This window comes from Ovis aries, chromosome 3, assembly GCF_016772045.2.
Source record: "Ovis aries strain OAR_USU_Benz2616 breed Rambouillet chromosome 3, ARS-UI_Ramb_v3.0, whole genome shotgun sequence".
Lineage (NCBI taxonomy): Eukaryota > Metazoa > Chordata > Mammalia > Artiodactyla > Bovidae > Ovis > Ovis aries.
Window position 1 is genome coordinate 25,712,067 of NC_056056.1, and position 16,350 is coordinate 25,728,416.

Sequence of the window (16,350 nt, forward strand, 5' to 3'; positions counted from 1 at the left end):
AGAGAAATAGAGAGCTAATGTGACCAGTAAAAATGAGCTGTTTCCATTTGAAAAAGAAAAAACAGCAGAAACTTTAGAATTAGAATAACCACCATTGCTGATCATGTTTTCAAAGCCAATTTTTTGATGATTTGCCTATAAAGCCTTCTTATTGTTCTTGTCAGTAGCCCCACTTAGTAACCCTGCAAACTAAATGCAGAATTAGGTATCTAGGCAGTAAGTGCTAAGGAATCATAATTCATAAAATGAGATTATAAAGTTTCCATATACTTTACCTGAATAGCATAAAAGGAGATGATTGGCTTTCCTTGTGGGAGTAAATGTGTGTAAAAGATGACACGTGATGAAGGAAGATGAAGTCAATAGCCTTTTGAGAAATTTTTTTCATGCATCTCTTTTCTAGAATATCAAATAGAAGGAAACAGACTTGGGGAAACTGATCAGACACACTGGAGGGACTGCCAACCAAGGGACTGCTCAGAACTCTAGCTTGGCTCCTAATCAACCTTGAAATGATCACAGCCACAGCACTAATTGCATTAATTTGCTTTTCTTCAGGCAGAATGGGGAAACAGAATAGCAAACTGGCCCCTGAAGTGATGGAGGATCTGGTGAAGAGCACAGAGTTTAATGAGCATGAACTCAAGCAGTGGTACAAAGGATTTCTCAAGGACTGTCCAAGCGGGAGACTGAATCTCGAGGAATTTCAGCAACTCTACGTGAAGGTAAGATGTTTTTCAACCTTTAAAAAACTTTTTCAGGCCAGAAAACCTTGTCTTTATCGACTATAGCTTCACATGGAATTATAACTCCAAGTAGCCAGTTTGTTTCAACTCCGGTGGTTTTTCACCCCGAAAGAAAAAGGGTCATTTTTTTAAAAATGTAAAGGAAAGTGTTTTGTTCCAGAGATAAGTCAAGCAGTTTCTGAACAAGAAGAGTAATTGTTCAATCAAAACACCAGAGTTCAGACTTTGATAGTATCTGGTAAAGAAGAGTAAAAATCCCAGATAATAGTGTTTCTTAATGATTATAGACAAGCATCGTTTTGCATCGTTTGGCTTGTTAAAGGTATCTATACGTTTCTCCAGCTTCCCTGGTAGCTTAGCTGGTAAAGAATCCGCTTTCAATGCAGGAGACCCCGGTTTGATTTCTGGGTTCAGAAGATCCCCTGGAGGAGGGCATGGCAACCCACTCCAGTATTCTTGCCTGGGGGATCCCCATGGACAGAGGAGCCTGGCGGGCTGCAGTCCATGGGGTTGCAAAAAGTCGGACATGACTAAGTGACTAAGCCTAGCACAGCACACCTCAGTTAAAGAGGAAGTGCATGGGAGGGCTTTTGCAACAAAGGTTCCTTTATTTGCAGATAAGAAAAATATATAGATCCCCACAGCTTTGAATTTAAAAGGAAGTAGGGAGTCCTGATGTATATTAAGGTCAGCATGGATGGTCTTCTATCATTGTATCGAGTTCTAAAATATGAATTCTCCCCAGCATTTTCTACTGTTTAGAAGTTGAAATTCCCCCATTGTTGTTTAGTGACTAAATCGAGTCCAACTCTTTTGCAACCCCATGGACTGTTGCCTGCTAGGCTCCTCTGTCCTTGGGATTTCCCAGGCAAGAATACTGGAGAGGGTTGCCATTTCCTTCTCTAGGGGATCTTCCCAACCCAGGGATCCAACTTGTGTCTCCCGCATTGGCAGGCAGAGTCTTTACCACTGAGCCACCAGAGAAGCCATGCGCATTAGATAAAACCATTTCATGAAAGGATTTGTTCTGCAGTGATGTTGTTTCAGTTTTTCTGAGTTTATCAGTTGTATTGGTTCTAGATTTGGCATGATCTGAGACATCCCTTTTTTTTTATACTTGGATAATTTGAGGCTTTGGAAGAACTGCATTTTTTTTTGTTTTTCTTTTAATTTTTTCTGACTAAAATACCAGATATATAATAGTGCTGTTATCATTTAAATGCAGCGAATACCAATTTGAGCAATATAAACCATCCGCATGCATGTATGTGTGTTGGGATGATCATATAAAATATTAAACATTCTCATTCTCTCCTGAAGTTGAACATCTCACATAGCCTTTGCTCCAGCAATACCTTCCTGTGCGTATAAAAAAGATATGCTGCACCATTCACAATAGCAAAACTGGGAAACAACCCAAATGCCCATCAAAACGAGAGTGGAAAATAAACTGTGGTATACTCACACAGTCATCCAGACAGTTGAACTTCAGCAACACTGAAGCATTAAGTGCTAAAAGTCAGTCTCAAAATACTTTAAATTAAACACAGATAAGATAAAAATATATTTTATAGAACTACAAATAAAAGCAATAAAATCACACAAAAAAGAAAGCAAGAGAGTGATGAAGACAGGATTGAAATTGACGGTTGCCTCCCATGCATAAGAGGCAAAGGGTGAGACAGAAGTTTAGCCACATGGTTAGATACAGATTGTGTCAAAGTCTTAGCCACAGCTTAGGGGGCTGGGTTTGCAGGTACTTATAAAATTATTAATTTTATTAATGCAATAAGTGCAGGACACTAGTGAAGGTCAAGAATCCATGATTATCATGAATCCAGTGCTGATGCCCTGAGAGCTTGAGGTATCTATAAAATTCTCTCTTTGCCTGTGTGTAGAAAGGACAAAAAGTGGCAGGTGTGCATGTTATAAGATCACTGTGACATTTCTAAGATGATCTGAGCCATTGGTTTTAGTGTGTAGAGATCTTCTATATGGAAGCACTGAGAAATGCATTTATCATTGACATAAATAGACATAAATTGCTTTTGCACAGAAGTGGGATGGTCACTTTCCTAAATTTTTATACCACTCTCCATAGCTTTCAAAGTCACATCTTCTATCGTTTTATTACCCAGGACTGAGCCTGTGCCTCCTCACTGTCTTCCCTCAGCCCCAAGGAAAGTACAAATAAATGAGATTTGTCAAAGCCACTTTCCTATCAGGAAAGGTCATGCAGGCTATCACTCTGTGTTTAAGAGAGCTGTGTGTTTCTCACTATTTGTTTACAGTGAGAGCAATTTTGCCTTTGAGGAAATAGTTCAAATGCAGGAAATGAAGTATTTTATTTACACGCTGGAGGGACTCCACACTGAAAATAAAATCCACCTCAAGACAAGGGAGGAGCGTGTATAAACATTAAATATCCCTCAGCGTTTTATGGTACAATTGATGCATATGAACCAACATCAGCCCCCGTTTCTACCTTCCCCAGTCCACTTTAGAGCAGACTCTTTTCCAAGAAGGTGAGGTTTTATCCTGGTAGATGGAGTTTAGATTCTTGGCAAGCTCTTAACAACCGTATTTAAACTCAGCCGCTGCTCTGGTTATCAAGTAGTCAGAAAGTAGGCAAAGTCTTCCTCTCCTTTGAGAGTTGTCCAAGGACAAAATACAAAAAAGGAATCACAGAGGAAATATGCCACTTCCTTCCACAGGGGAAAAGAATAAAAGAAAGAAAGACAGGTCTGATAGGTTAGGAGGGAGAGTAACAGAGAAACATGTGGTTTATGTAATGAAGGCCCAGGAGAAGGGCTGGGAAGAAAACGCTTCCTTTCAGTCAGTTCAGTCGCTCAGTCGTGTCCAACTCTGCGACCCCAGGAATCGAAGCACGCCAGGCCTCCCTGTCCATCACTAACTCCCGGAGTTCACTCAGACTCACATCCATCGAGTCAGTGATGCCATCCAGCCATCTCATCCTCTGTCGTCCCCTTCTCCTCCTGCCCCCAATCCCTCCCAGCATCCAGAGTCCTTTCCAATGAGACAACTCTTCTCATAAGATGACCAGAGTACTGGAGTTTCAGCTTTAACATCACTCCTTCCAAAGGGCACCCAGGGCTGATCTCCTTTAGAATGGACTGGTTGGATCTCCTTGCAGTCCAAGGGACTCTCAAGGGTCTTCTCCAACATCACAGTTCAAAAGCATCAATTCTTCAGCGCTCAGCTTTCTTCACAGTCCAACTCTCATATCCATATATGACCACAGGAAAAACCATAGCCTTGACTAGATGGACGTTTGTTGGCAAAGTAATGTCTCTGCTTTTCAATATGCTATCTAGGTTGGTCATAACTTTTCTTCCAAGGAGTAAGCATCTTTTAATTTCATGGCTGCAATCACCATCTGCAGTGACTTTGGAGCCCCCCAAAATAAAGTCTGACACTGTTTCCACTGTTTCCCCATCTATTTCCCATGAAGTGATGGGACCAGATGCCATGATCTTCATTTTCCAAATGTTGAGCTTTAAGCCAACTTTTTCACTCTTCTCTTTCACTTTCATCAAGAGGCTTTTTAGTTCCTCTTCGCTTTCTCCATAAGGGTGGTGTCATCTGCATACCTGAGGTTATTGCTATTTCTCCCAGCAATCTTGATTCCAGCTTGTGCTTCTTCCAGCCCAGTGTTTCTCATGATGTACTCTGCATGGAAGTTAAATAAGCAGGGTGACAATATACAGCCTTAACGTACTCCTTTTCCTATTTGGAACCAGGCTGTTGTTCCATGTCCAGTTCTAACTGTTGCTTCCTGGCCTGCATACAGGTTTCTCAGGAGGCAGGTCAGGTGGTCTGGTATTCCCATCTCTTTCAGAATTTTCCACAGTTTCTTGTGATCCACACACTCAAAGGCTTTGGCATAGCCAATAAAGCAGAAATAGATGTTTTTCTGGAACTCTCTTGCTTTTTCCATGATCCAGCAGATGTTGGCAATTTGATCTCTGGTTCCTCTGTCTTTTCTAAAACCAGCTTGAACATTTGGAAGTTCACTGTTCACGTATTGCTAAAGCCTGGCTTGGAGAATTTTGAGCATTACTTTACTAGCGTGTGAGAGGAGTGCAATTGTGCAGTAGTTTGAGCATTCTTTGGCATTGCCTTTCTTTGTGATTGGAATGAAAACTGACCTTTTCCAGTCCTGTGGCCACTGCTGAGTTTTCCAAATTTGCTGGCATATTGAGTGCAGCACTTTGACAGTATCATCTTTCAGGATTTGAAATAGCTCAACCCATCACGTCCACTAGCTTTGTTCATAGTGACGCTTTCTAAGGCCCACTTGACTTCCCATTCCAGGATGTCTGGCTCTAGGTGAGTGATCACACCATCATGATTATTTTGGTCGTGAAGATCTTTTTGTACAGTTCTTCTATGTATTCTTGCCACCTCTTTTTAATCTCTCCTGCTTCTGTTCGGTCCATACCATTTCTGTCCTTTATCGAGTCCATCTTTGCATGAAATGTTCCCTTGGCATCTCTAATTTTCTTGAAGAGATCTCTAGTCTTTTCCATTCTGTTGTTTTCCTCTGTTTCTTTGCATTGACTGGTAAGGAAGGCTTTCTTATCTCTCCTTGCTATTCTTTTGGAACTCTGCATTCAGATGCTTATATCTTTCCTTTTCTCCTTTGCTTTTCACTTCCTTTAATGCTGCTTAAAAGTACAAACATTCACCAAGGCACAGTCTTTATCTTGGTGAATAGGCATTTTTTCAGTAGTTCCTTCTGTCTCAGGCTGAACAGTGAGACATCCTGGAATCCAGCTGAGTGAGCAAAGCTGCCGGTGGCTTCTGCCCTCTATCTGTGAGGTCAGCCTGGCACCTTTACTGTTACTGACCTGACCCCTTTTAGGCTTCAGGAGAGTCACCTCAGTGCTGTAGAGTCAGCTGTGATGAGAGTGTGGGGTGGAGCAGGGTAACCAGAGAGGCCTCCCCACCTGCCCCCTGCAAGGCCAGAAACCACAAACCCTCAACTTCAAAAGACTTTGTATGCAAAATATAAAGAAATTCCATCCAGTCTCTCTTTGGAACTGTTCAAAACTGAAGTTCAGAAAACGTAGATAATTTTCCCAATGTCACAAGAAAAGTGGCGATCAGGATGGACATTAAAGATGGGGTACCCTGACTCGCCCAGCAGCACATGGCCCTGCCTGTCCCCTGGATTCTCTTGGCAGCCTCTCATCACCCTCTCTCCAAGCCCATCCACTGTACAAGCTGCTGGAGTGTGATTTGAAAAACACAGGGCTAGGCATGGTCCTTCCTGGTTTGCGGCTGGTGTTAACCGAACCGGGCTCATTTGCCTGACGCACGGCAAGCCAAATGCTGAGATGCTGAGGTTTGTGGCAGGAAAAGAGCTGACTCAAGACAGCCAACCAAGGAGCTGATTGACAAAACAGCCAAGCTGATTGACAAAACAGATAGGAGAAGGAGTCTCAGATCCACTGCCTTGAAAGCAAAGGGCGTGAGATATTTATATATAAAGAAGCGAGGTTGTCTGAGGCCTGGGGCAAGGTGATGGGAGGTAGAGAAAAGGTGAGTTATCAGCATTCCGTGCAGGTGTGTCCCGGTTACATGCTTTTTCATGGGATGCATGTTCAGAAATGGAGGTGCTTTAGCAAGATCTGAGGATGGGTGTTTTGGCCCTCTGACATCAAAAAGTCACTCATCAGACAACTGTGCAGGCCCAGTTTTAGCGTTAGTGGTCCCTACCTGCTTTAGTCAGCCTGACTAGACAGGTGTTGACACCAGGTTTCTGGAAAACAGCTTAAGTGCCGGTTGATCCTATAGTGATTCTAGTCAGAGGAGTTATCTATAAGAGTGGTTAAGAAGTGTTGTGATATTATTACCTCGCTATGTGAAACTTGGAGGGAATACAATTAAAGAAGAAAAAAAAACACTAAAGCAAGCTTAATCAGTAAAGGCAGGTTACAAGCAGGGTGGTTTTTGTTTTGTTTTGTTTTTGTTTTTTTAACAACCTGTTCCCTTATCTGCTGTTCTGCAGAAGTCAAGGATTCCTGTTAACCCCTATGGGGCACAGTTTTGCAGGTTTCATTCATCAGTCCTGTAGAGCAGGAGTCCCTAGTCTCTAGGATTTAATGCCTGATGATCTGCGATGGAGCTGCTGTAATAACAACAGAAAGTATTAATAACAGAAATAAAGTGCACAATAAATGTAATGCACTTAAATCATCCTAAAATAATCCCACCCCACCCCCACCCCCAGTCCATGGAAATATTGTCTTCCACAAAAACTGTCACTGGTGCCAAAAAAGTTGGGGACCACTGTTACAGAGGACACTCAGCTCACTTCCATTAACATAAAACCTGGTGGCTAGCACAGGGCCTGCCACAGAGCAAGCATCAGTGTTTGGTGAGTGACCTATAAATAATAAACGCTGGCTGTGTATCTCCTTTTCGGGAAGCCTTGTGGTGGAGGCATAGAGAAGCGGCTAAAGGATAGTCCTGCCTGCTCTTCAGGAACTCAGAAGCTAATTGTAGAGACACAGTTAACCACAAGCCAAGGCAGAATGACACTGATGCATGTCATTGGGGCATAAGCGGAAGGTAGATGTAATTTCATGATGGCAAATTAAAGTAAGAAGTTAATTAATGCAATGCAAATAGCTTTATCTGTACCATTTTTCTAGATTCCATTTGTTCAGTCACTAAGTCATCTCTTTGTGACCCCATGACTATATAGCATGCCAGGCTCCTCTATCCTCCAATATCTCCCAGAGTTTGCTCAAAATTCATGTCCGTTGCATTGGTGATGCTATCTAACCATCTCGTCCTCTGTCGTCCCCTTCTCCTCCTGCCCTCAGTCTTTCCCAGCATCAGGGTCTTTTCCAATAAGTCAGCTCTTCCCGTCAGTGGCCCAAGTATTAAAACTTCAGCTTCAGCATCAGTCATATCAGCAATGAATATTCATGGTTTATTTCCTTTAGGATTGACTGGTTTGATCTCCCTGCAGTTCAGGGGACTCTCAAGAGTCTTCTCCAGCTCCACAATTCACATGCGTTAATACACAGTATTTGACATATGTGCATTGCCACGTGTAAAACAGATAGTGGAAACCTGCTATATAGCGCAAGGAGCTCAGCTCAGTGCTCTGTGATGACATAGATGGATGGGATAGGGCAGGGGCTGAGAGGGAGGTCCACGAGGGAAGAGATATATGCACACACATAAGTGATGCATTTCATTATACAGCAGAAACTAACACAATATTATAAAGCAACTAAACTCCAATTTTTTTTTTAAAAAAAGAGTAAGTTTAAAAAAATCATGGGATTTAGAATCTGGAGATTCAATCCTAGCTGTGCTACATTTGCCAGAACTCTGCCTCTCTGAATCTGTTTTCCTTATCTACCTGATGGAAATAATAGGCTCCGGCCTGTCACCTCAGTGGTGGAGTCCCAAAGGAAAGAAAGGAAGTGAAAATGACTTGCAACCTACAACAAGATGTTTTTGCCATCATGATAGGTGATCCGCTCATTCACTCTCAGAGAACCAAGGTGGAAAATAGGTTTTATTTCTTGTGCCAAAGGCAGTGGCAGCATAGACCGGTCTATAGAGGAGGAAGTGAGGTTCTGCGGAGGTTCAATAGGAAAATGAGCCTGAATCAAATAGTGTTGTCTACCATGTTTCCAGGGTAGCAGGATCCACCGCGAGGCTACATCCCCAGCCCTGAGATTCTTAGCCACTCAGTTCTGTGTTTTCTCCAGCACAGTGGGCTCTCCCAGCTTCCTGCTACCAGGCAGAATCAGGTGTAGTGTTCCAGACCTTCTGTATTCAGTCCCACCAACCACTTGGTGTCCTGTCCCCAACACCCCTCTACCTGCTCCTACCTGCTCAGTCTCTCCTGCATATCATTTTGCAGATGAAGAAAGAGATAATTTCTCAGAGGTTAACTAAGTAGCCAAGGAGTGTTCTTCTGGTTCTGTTCTGTGCTCAGTCGCTCAGTCGTGTCCAACTCTTTGTGATCTCATGGACTGTAGCCGGCCTGGCTCCTCTGTTCATGGAATTTTCTAGGCAAGAATACTGGAATGAAGTGCTATTCCTTCTCCAGTTGATCTTCCTGATCCAGGGATTGAACCTGCATCTCTTGCATGTCCTGCATCAGCCCGCGAATTCTTCACCATTAGTGCCACCTGAGGTCACCGAGCCACTGTTTTTCCACCAGGCAAAAACAATAGCACCAAATTTTCTCCTCAAGAGTGTTAAGCGTTAGGCAACTGAGGCAGGTGGGAGGGCCCGAGAGTACCTTTGAACCATCTCTAATCCAACAGTTTGAATATAACAGAAGAGTTCTTGCCTAGTGACTCCATGTGTCCATCCAAGCAGTCGTTTCCTGAAGAGCTCCTGTAATTTGGTTATTAGAAAATACTCTTGCAGCTTATCCTTCAAAGACTGGGTTTATCCATTCATTTAGTCATTCAAGGCCCATTTCCTTTATGCTTTCTGTAACATGTTCTCTGTCTTAGGACTTGCCCTTGGTAATCTCAAAACCTGGTAGAGCTGGAATATCTTTTTTTTTTTTTTGTATAATGCTTTTCATTTCACAAAACTATGTTTATTTTACAATAAAATATAATTGGAATTCCATTCAATGAGCAATTGTCAGGGCCTAAAACTTAAGAAATACAAATCTCGACCCCCAAATTCTGATGATATAACTACCCAGAGACAAGGATTAAAACAAAAATTTTTTTTTAAATGCTATCATAGAATCAGGAGCATCTAAACATTTGATGATAAAGACATTTCAATAGAACAAGAGAGATTTCCCAGATAATAATGCTAATTCACTAAAGGGCTCCCTGGGTAGCTCAAACGGTAAAGAATCTGCCTGCAGTGTGGGAGACCTGGATTTGATCCCTGGGTTGGGAAGATCTCCTGGAGAAGGGCATGGCAACCCACTCCAGTACTCTTGCCTGGAGAATTCCGTGGACAAAGGAGCCTGGCGGGCCAGTCTAAGGAGTCGCAAAGAGTCTGACACTACTGATCGACTAACGTAACACACATTACGCCTAATTCGCTTTATGGCTTTAGCAGTTTACTCTGAAATTGTGCTCTTATGTTTAAAAATCTACTATTAGAAGGAAATATGACCTCAAAGATAGTCCTAACAGAGAAAACCCATGAATGATATTTTGAGAGACACTGGCCTGTAATGTAAAATTTTGTATCTACCCTCTCGGGATAACGTCCTCAGATTTGCTTTATTTTATTTAGTTAGTTTTGGCTGTGCTGGGTCTCCCGTTGATGTGCAGGCTTTCGTTATAGCCAGCAGGGGCCACTCCCTAGTTGCAGTCAACGCGCTTCTGTAGTCGAGGTTCCTGGACCCTAGGTTCACAGGCTCAGTAGTTGTGGGGGCACACAGGTTGGGTTGCTCTGTGGCGTGTGGAACCCTCTCAGGGCAGGGATCGAACCCACGTCCCCAGCTTTGGTGGGTGGATTCTTAATCACTGGACCACCAGAGAAGTCCCTTCCTCAGATTTATAAAGGGTTCTTTGCAAGCTCTCAAAATGTTGTTGTTGTTGTTCAGTCGCTCAGTCATGCCCAACTCTTTGCAACCCCATGGACTGCAGCATGCCAGGCTTCCCTGTCCATCACCAACTTCTGGAGCTTGCTCAAACTCATGTCCATTGAGTCAGTGATGCCATCCAACCATCTCATCCTTCATCATCCCCTTCTCCTCCTGCCTTCAGTCTTTCCCAGCATTAGGGTCTTTTCCATCAGGGTCTGAAAATATTAAGGACCACCAAAGATACTTGTATCATTGACAGGCTGAACATTCTAATTTCCGTAACAGCAGAGTAATGGGTTGTCAACTGACATGAGACAAATGGGGAAGATCTCCCTTCTATACTAGATTTTCAAATAAACTTTGTAGGCAATAAAAGAACAAACGTTTCTAGACTGCACTCTGTGAAATTGTTTTCAGTTTGTTGGGGATGCTTTCCTGGTTCATTCAGGGCCCATTATTTAAGCTGTATTTGTCCAGAGCCCCATGAAAATGGGAAGGCCCCACAGGGATGAAATGTATCTGCTTGCCATTCATTCTCCTAAGTACCTATGTGTAGGCTCTGGGTCCACAGAACACACCACAGATCCTTGACCTCAAGTGGCTATCATCTGGTCCTATCAAGAAGTCTATAGGTCGAGTGTATGAGGTATGTGTGTGTGTGTGTGTGTTCAGTTCCTCAATCATGTCTGACTCTGCAACTCCATGGATTTCCCAAGCATGAATACTAGAGTGGTTACCATTTCCTTCTCCAGGGAATCCTCCTAACCCAGGGGTCAAACCATCATCTCTTGAGCCTCCTACATTGGCAGGTGGATTCTTTGCCATTAACACCACCTGGGAAATCCCTATAAATGGGTAGGTGTATATATACATGCTGCTGCTGCTGCTGCTAAGTCGCTTCAGTCGTGTCCGACTCTGTGCGAACCCATAGACAGCAGTCCATCAGGCTCCCCGTCCCTGGGATTCTCCAGGCAAGAACACTGGAGTGGGTTGCCATTTCCTTCTCCAATGCAGGAAAGTGAAGAGTGAAAGTAGCTCAGTTATGTCTGACTCTTAGTGACCCCATGGACTGCAGCCACCAGGCTCCTCCATCCATGGGATTTCCCAGGCAAGAGTACTGGAGTGGGGTGCCATTGCCTTCTCCAGTACATACACATACATACATATATATATATATATACATATATATATATGTGTGTGTGTGTGTGTGTATATATGATATATATATATAAGTATGTGTTTTTTATATACACACATTCACACACCTATGGTACAGGGGCTATTGTTATGAAGATCATGAAAGACAAGGAAGGACATGAAGGCCCGGGGAGGGCTGGTGGGAAAGGAGATATTAAAGCTGAGCCTCAAAAGAGGAGTGATTTGGACAGGAGCTGTCAGTCTGTCTGGAAACTCCAAAATCCCAGTGACCAGAATCACAAAAGCTAAAATTAAAAAAAAAAAAAAAAACACAACTATTGTGTTTGAGAGCTCCTTTGCATAATGCTGGCAGGAGGCCCTTCTGATTGAGCATATTAGCTTGAAACAAAGTACAATGAAACAAAACACAGTAAACTCACTCACCAAAACCTCTCGGCAGAAACTTGCTGAGATAATCTGGAAAACCGCCTGTTGAAGATAAAGCTCATACCCACCAGGACTCCACCACAGGCCTCCTCTCTGGTGTCTTCCCCCTCTTCTCCCTCCTTCCCTTTCTTCCCTTCCTTTGTGATCACTCTAAAGTGCTTCCATCTGCCTGGTAGCTCACCTGATTCTCCATGACCGAGGAGCTAGACTTTGGACATAGTGTTTCCTCACTTGAAGCCATAGGAGTTGGAAAGTCAGGAGACCTGACCTGCAGAGGGGCCAGCAGAGTCAAACACGTGGGTCACCTTGCAAGCAGCATTCTCCCCTCCTTGCAGTGCTTCCTGTGTCCTCTGGGTCACATTCAGGAACAAGCACCGGGAGTTTCTCTGTCTACTTCGTTGTGAGCCATGTGCGCCACACCCAGCCATCCTTCTAGGACCAGCTCAGAAGTCTGGTTGTAGCCACGCGTTCCGGGAAACAAACTCACTCAGAAGGACAATGCAGATAGTGGAGTGCAGTTTATTACACCAGCGGGCCTAAGGTAGAGTCAGTCTCCTCTTAGCCAAGGACCCCGACCAGTTTTTGGGAAAACCTTATATTCCCTAAGCGTACGTGTCCAAATTCACCTCCCCAAAATTCCCTGAAACTAGTCTGAACAAAGGAAAAAGAAAGATACAATCAAAGTTAACCCCTGATTCATAAGCCTTAAGCCTAGGTAGTTAACAGTGGACAATTATCAATAGGCTTGTGGTCATATCTCAATAAGCATAATAGAATGTATGATTCTATTTGGTTACACAGATAATAAGGGTATTCTTTTAGGCAATGGGGTCCTGGTTTTCCGTTGGTATGTCGTTTCCATAGATACTGGGCATATAGCTCAAAGTCCACAGTCTGGCCCAAGATGGAGTCCTGCTTTCAAGATAGAGCCTGTTCTATTTCCTCCTTCAGTCTCGCCCTGAAAGAGTCTCCTTTGATCTCCTTGCCCTCAAAGTCAGAAGAATCTTTCTCCACTGAGTTCCTTTGACTTTGATTCACCTGCATCCAGCTCAAGACATTATGGTTTTGCAACAAAATTCTGTAAGCTTTTTTCACCTTCTCTCTAAATAGAAGCTTTCTTCATTCTCCAGAGCCTATGCTGCTGTCAGTGTTTTGCCAGAATACACACTTGAGCGTGATGTGGTTTGATGAGAAGGCTAGAAGTGTACCTGGCTCTTCCCTTAGCTGGTCTTGTGAACTTGGGAATGTCTTATGCTTAAATGTTGTTAAGTCAACAGATTACTCTGACCCTCAGACTCCTCATCTTTCAGATGGAGAGAATTACTCGAGGCCTACTTATATCATGTGAGAGCCAACCAAAGCACTTTATAAACAGTGACTATCCTTGCCCAGGTAAGACTGATCAGGACTTGATCTTAGGCACCTGAGCGTGGGAAGGCTTCCAGATGCCCCGTAAGCCAGTCTTTTGGGCTGTGGCATCAAGAGTTGGCTCCCCTATCAGATATTTATCAAAATAAAATGTAGCATTGCTTCTCAACACCTGATTCAATCCATTTTGAAAATAATACTCTTAGCTCAAGAAAAGATTTTTGGGTAATCAGTTTTTGGGGATTCAGATTCTGCTTGCTCATAAGAGGTAATTAGGAGCAGTCCTTATTAAAAATTTGTTGGGCAGAGCGATATACAGAAGCATTTTAATTCCTTTGGGAAATAGACATTACATAAGGCACAAAATGTTATCCAGATTGAGCTGGTGAGAACGTGGTAATTTTTAGTGAGAACCTGGAAATCCATTTCCACTTGGAATGTTTGCCAACATGATCCAGGCTGCACTTCAACTTGAATTAATGTGGTAAACAAGAGCTGGGGTCTGAAAGCTCAAGGAAGAGATGACAATAAAGTTACAGTTCTGGGAAAACAAGGTCCCATGTAAGACTGCAAAGATACTTTATCACGGTGAGACTGTCTCAGGGAATAGCTGGCTATTTCCTGCACGTCTTGCATTAGAGGGAGCATTTATCCCAGAAGGGTGGACGTGATAACCTTCTTCTGTCTCAAAGGGTGTGAAACTATGTTGAATGGCTTCCACACCTTGAAACTTTACTTTCCCATGATAGGGTAGGTGTCAGTTAGAGAGATAGCAATGATCATTGCAGCCCTGCCATCCAAAGGAATGCTCTTAGAGAATACCTCAACTTCTGCAGCCTCAGGTTAAGGTTGGAAAGAGTCCACCCTTCCCCTGTTTTACAAAAAAGGAAACAGATACCCTAGGGACTGGGGGGAGGGCTTTCCAAGGAGCTGTTTCCTAATCTCTCCAATTAACATCTAAAAGGACATGCCTCAACTCCAGCTTCTGCCTGAGGGTTTAAAGCCAGAAGAACCTACTCTCCTGTTAGCTATTCTCTTCAGTTAATTCCGTTCAGTTGCTCAGTCATTTCTAACTCTCTGCGACCCCATGGACTGCAGCACGCCATGCCTCCCTGTCCATCACCAACTCCCAGAGTTCACTCAAACTCATGTGCATAGCGTCGGTGATGCCATCCAACCATCTCATCCTCTGTTGTCCCCTTCTCCTCCTGCCTTCAATCTTTCTGAGCATCAGGGTCCTTTCAAATGAGTCAGCTCTTCTCATCAAGTGGCCAAAGTATTGGAGTTTCAGCTTCAGCATCAGTCCTTCCAATGAATATTCAGGATTGATTTCCTTTAGGATGGACTGGTCAGATCTCCTTGAAGTCCAAGGACTCTCAAGAGTCTTCTCCAACACCACAGTTCAAAAGCATCAATTCTTCGGTGCTCAGCTTTCTTCACAGTCCAACTCTCACATCCATACATGACCACTGGAAAAACCATAGCTTTGATTAGACAGACCTTTGTTGGCAAAGTCATGTCTGCTTTTTGATATGCTGTCTACGTTGGTCATAACTTTCCTTCCAAGGAGCAAGTGTCTTTTAATTTCATGGCTGCAATCACCATCTGCAGTGATTTTAAAGCCCCCCCAAAAAGTCACTGTTTCCATTGTTTTCCATCTATTTGCCATGAAGTGATGGGACCAGATGCCATGATCTTTGTTTTCTGAATGTTGAGCTTTAAGCCTACATTTTCACTCTCCTCTTTCACTTTCATCATGAGGCTCTTTAGTCCTTCTTCACTTTCTGCCAAAAGGGTGGTGTCATCTGCATGTCTGAGGTTACAGATATTTATCCCGGCAATCTTGATTCCAGTTTGTGTTTCCTCCAGCCCAGCATTTCTCATAATGTACTCTGCATATAAGTTAGATAAGCAGGGTGACAATATACAGCCTTGACGTACTCCTTTTCCTATTTGGAACCAGTCTTTTGTTCCATGTCCAATTCTAACTGTTGCTTCTTGACCTGCATACAGATTTCTCAAGAGGCAGGTCAGGTGATCTGGTATTCCCATCTCTTGAAGAATTTTCCAGTTTGTTGTGATCGACACAGTCAAAGGCTTTGGCATAGTCAGTAAAGCAGAAGTAGATGTTTTTCTGGAACTCTCTAGCTTTTTTGATGATCCAATGGATGTTGGCCACTTGATCTCTGGTTCCTCAGTTAATTATTAAAGGACAATACATTTCTAATTGGAAACAGAGCCAAAGAGGAAGAAACAGCCCATTGCTATTACAGGGTTGGACTTAAATATAAATAATTATATTTGGATCTCTCGGTGTAAAGCTGTTTTACATCATTGGATTTTTCTGACTTTTTGGAAGGGTGAGAGGGATTGGGATCCGATATCACTGACCCATCTTAGTAGAAATCATTTCCTCTCCTTCTGTGGCCTGTTCAGCACCTGCTAGAAGAAAGCTGTCTGTCTTATTGATTAGGTACCTCTGTGTCTCCACTTGGAATGGTTCTTGGACTCTCATCTGTCCTTCCGAGGTTGTGATGGAACCTGGGGTCCCCTCCCTGTGACAGCGCTTGTGTTGCTGGGTATCATAAGCAGTTGAGCTCTAAGACAGCTTCTCCTCCTGCATCTGCAATCAGTATGCTCCTGTCATTACTGTGGAGAGAATGCAGCAAAAGTAGGGGGAGGTTCAGCCATGAAACAGGCCTTGCCATCTATGAAATGCCCAAAGGCACCCTTCACTCTCTCAGGGGAATCCTGTTGTAGATAATCACCCGTAGCAGCTTCTACCAATCACCCACCTTTGCCAAGCACTACTGGGCTGTATGTATAACAAGTCTGTAACCAAGAGCCCTGGAGGATACAGTTTGAGCCAGACTCCCTCACTCCTTTAAAGAGCTTGCAGCCTAGTAGAACAATCCATGTAGAGAGCTCAAAGATCATAGAGAAAGTGATATCTGTGCAAAACCCGTGTAGATGTTCTAGCATAGTGAATCTCTAGATAATTCTCTTCACTAAAGGGACTTGCCCGGTGGTCCAGTGGTTGAGTCTCCATGCTTCCAGTGCAGGAGACATGGGTTCAATCCTTGTTTGGGG

At 43.3% G+C, this 16,350-nt stretch overlaps 1 protein-coding gene across 1 annotated transcript in view; it reads left to right on the top strand.

The window, feature by feature from the left end:
• Positions 1–16,350, top strand: part of VSNL1 (visinin like 1) — a 126,485-nt gene that overhangs the window by 53,825 nt on the left and 56,310 nt on the right. Inside the window, exon 2 of the mRNA XM_004005697.6 lies at positions 559–725. Within this exon, the coding sequence (XP_004005746.1) occupies positions 564–725 (162 nt within the window). The 5' untranslated portion in view covers positions 559–563. The remainder of the gene's footprint in view (positions 1–558; positions 726–16,350) is intronic.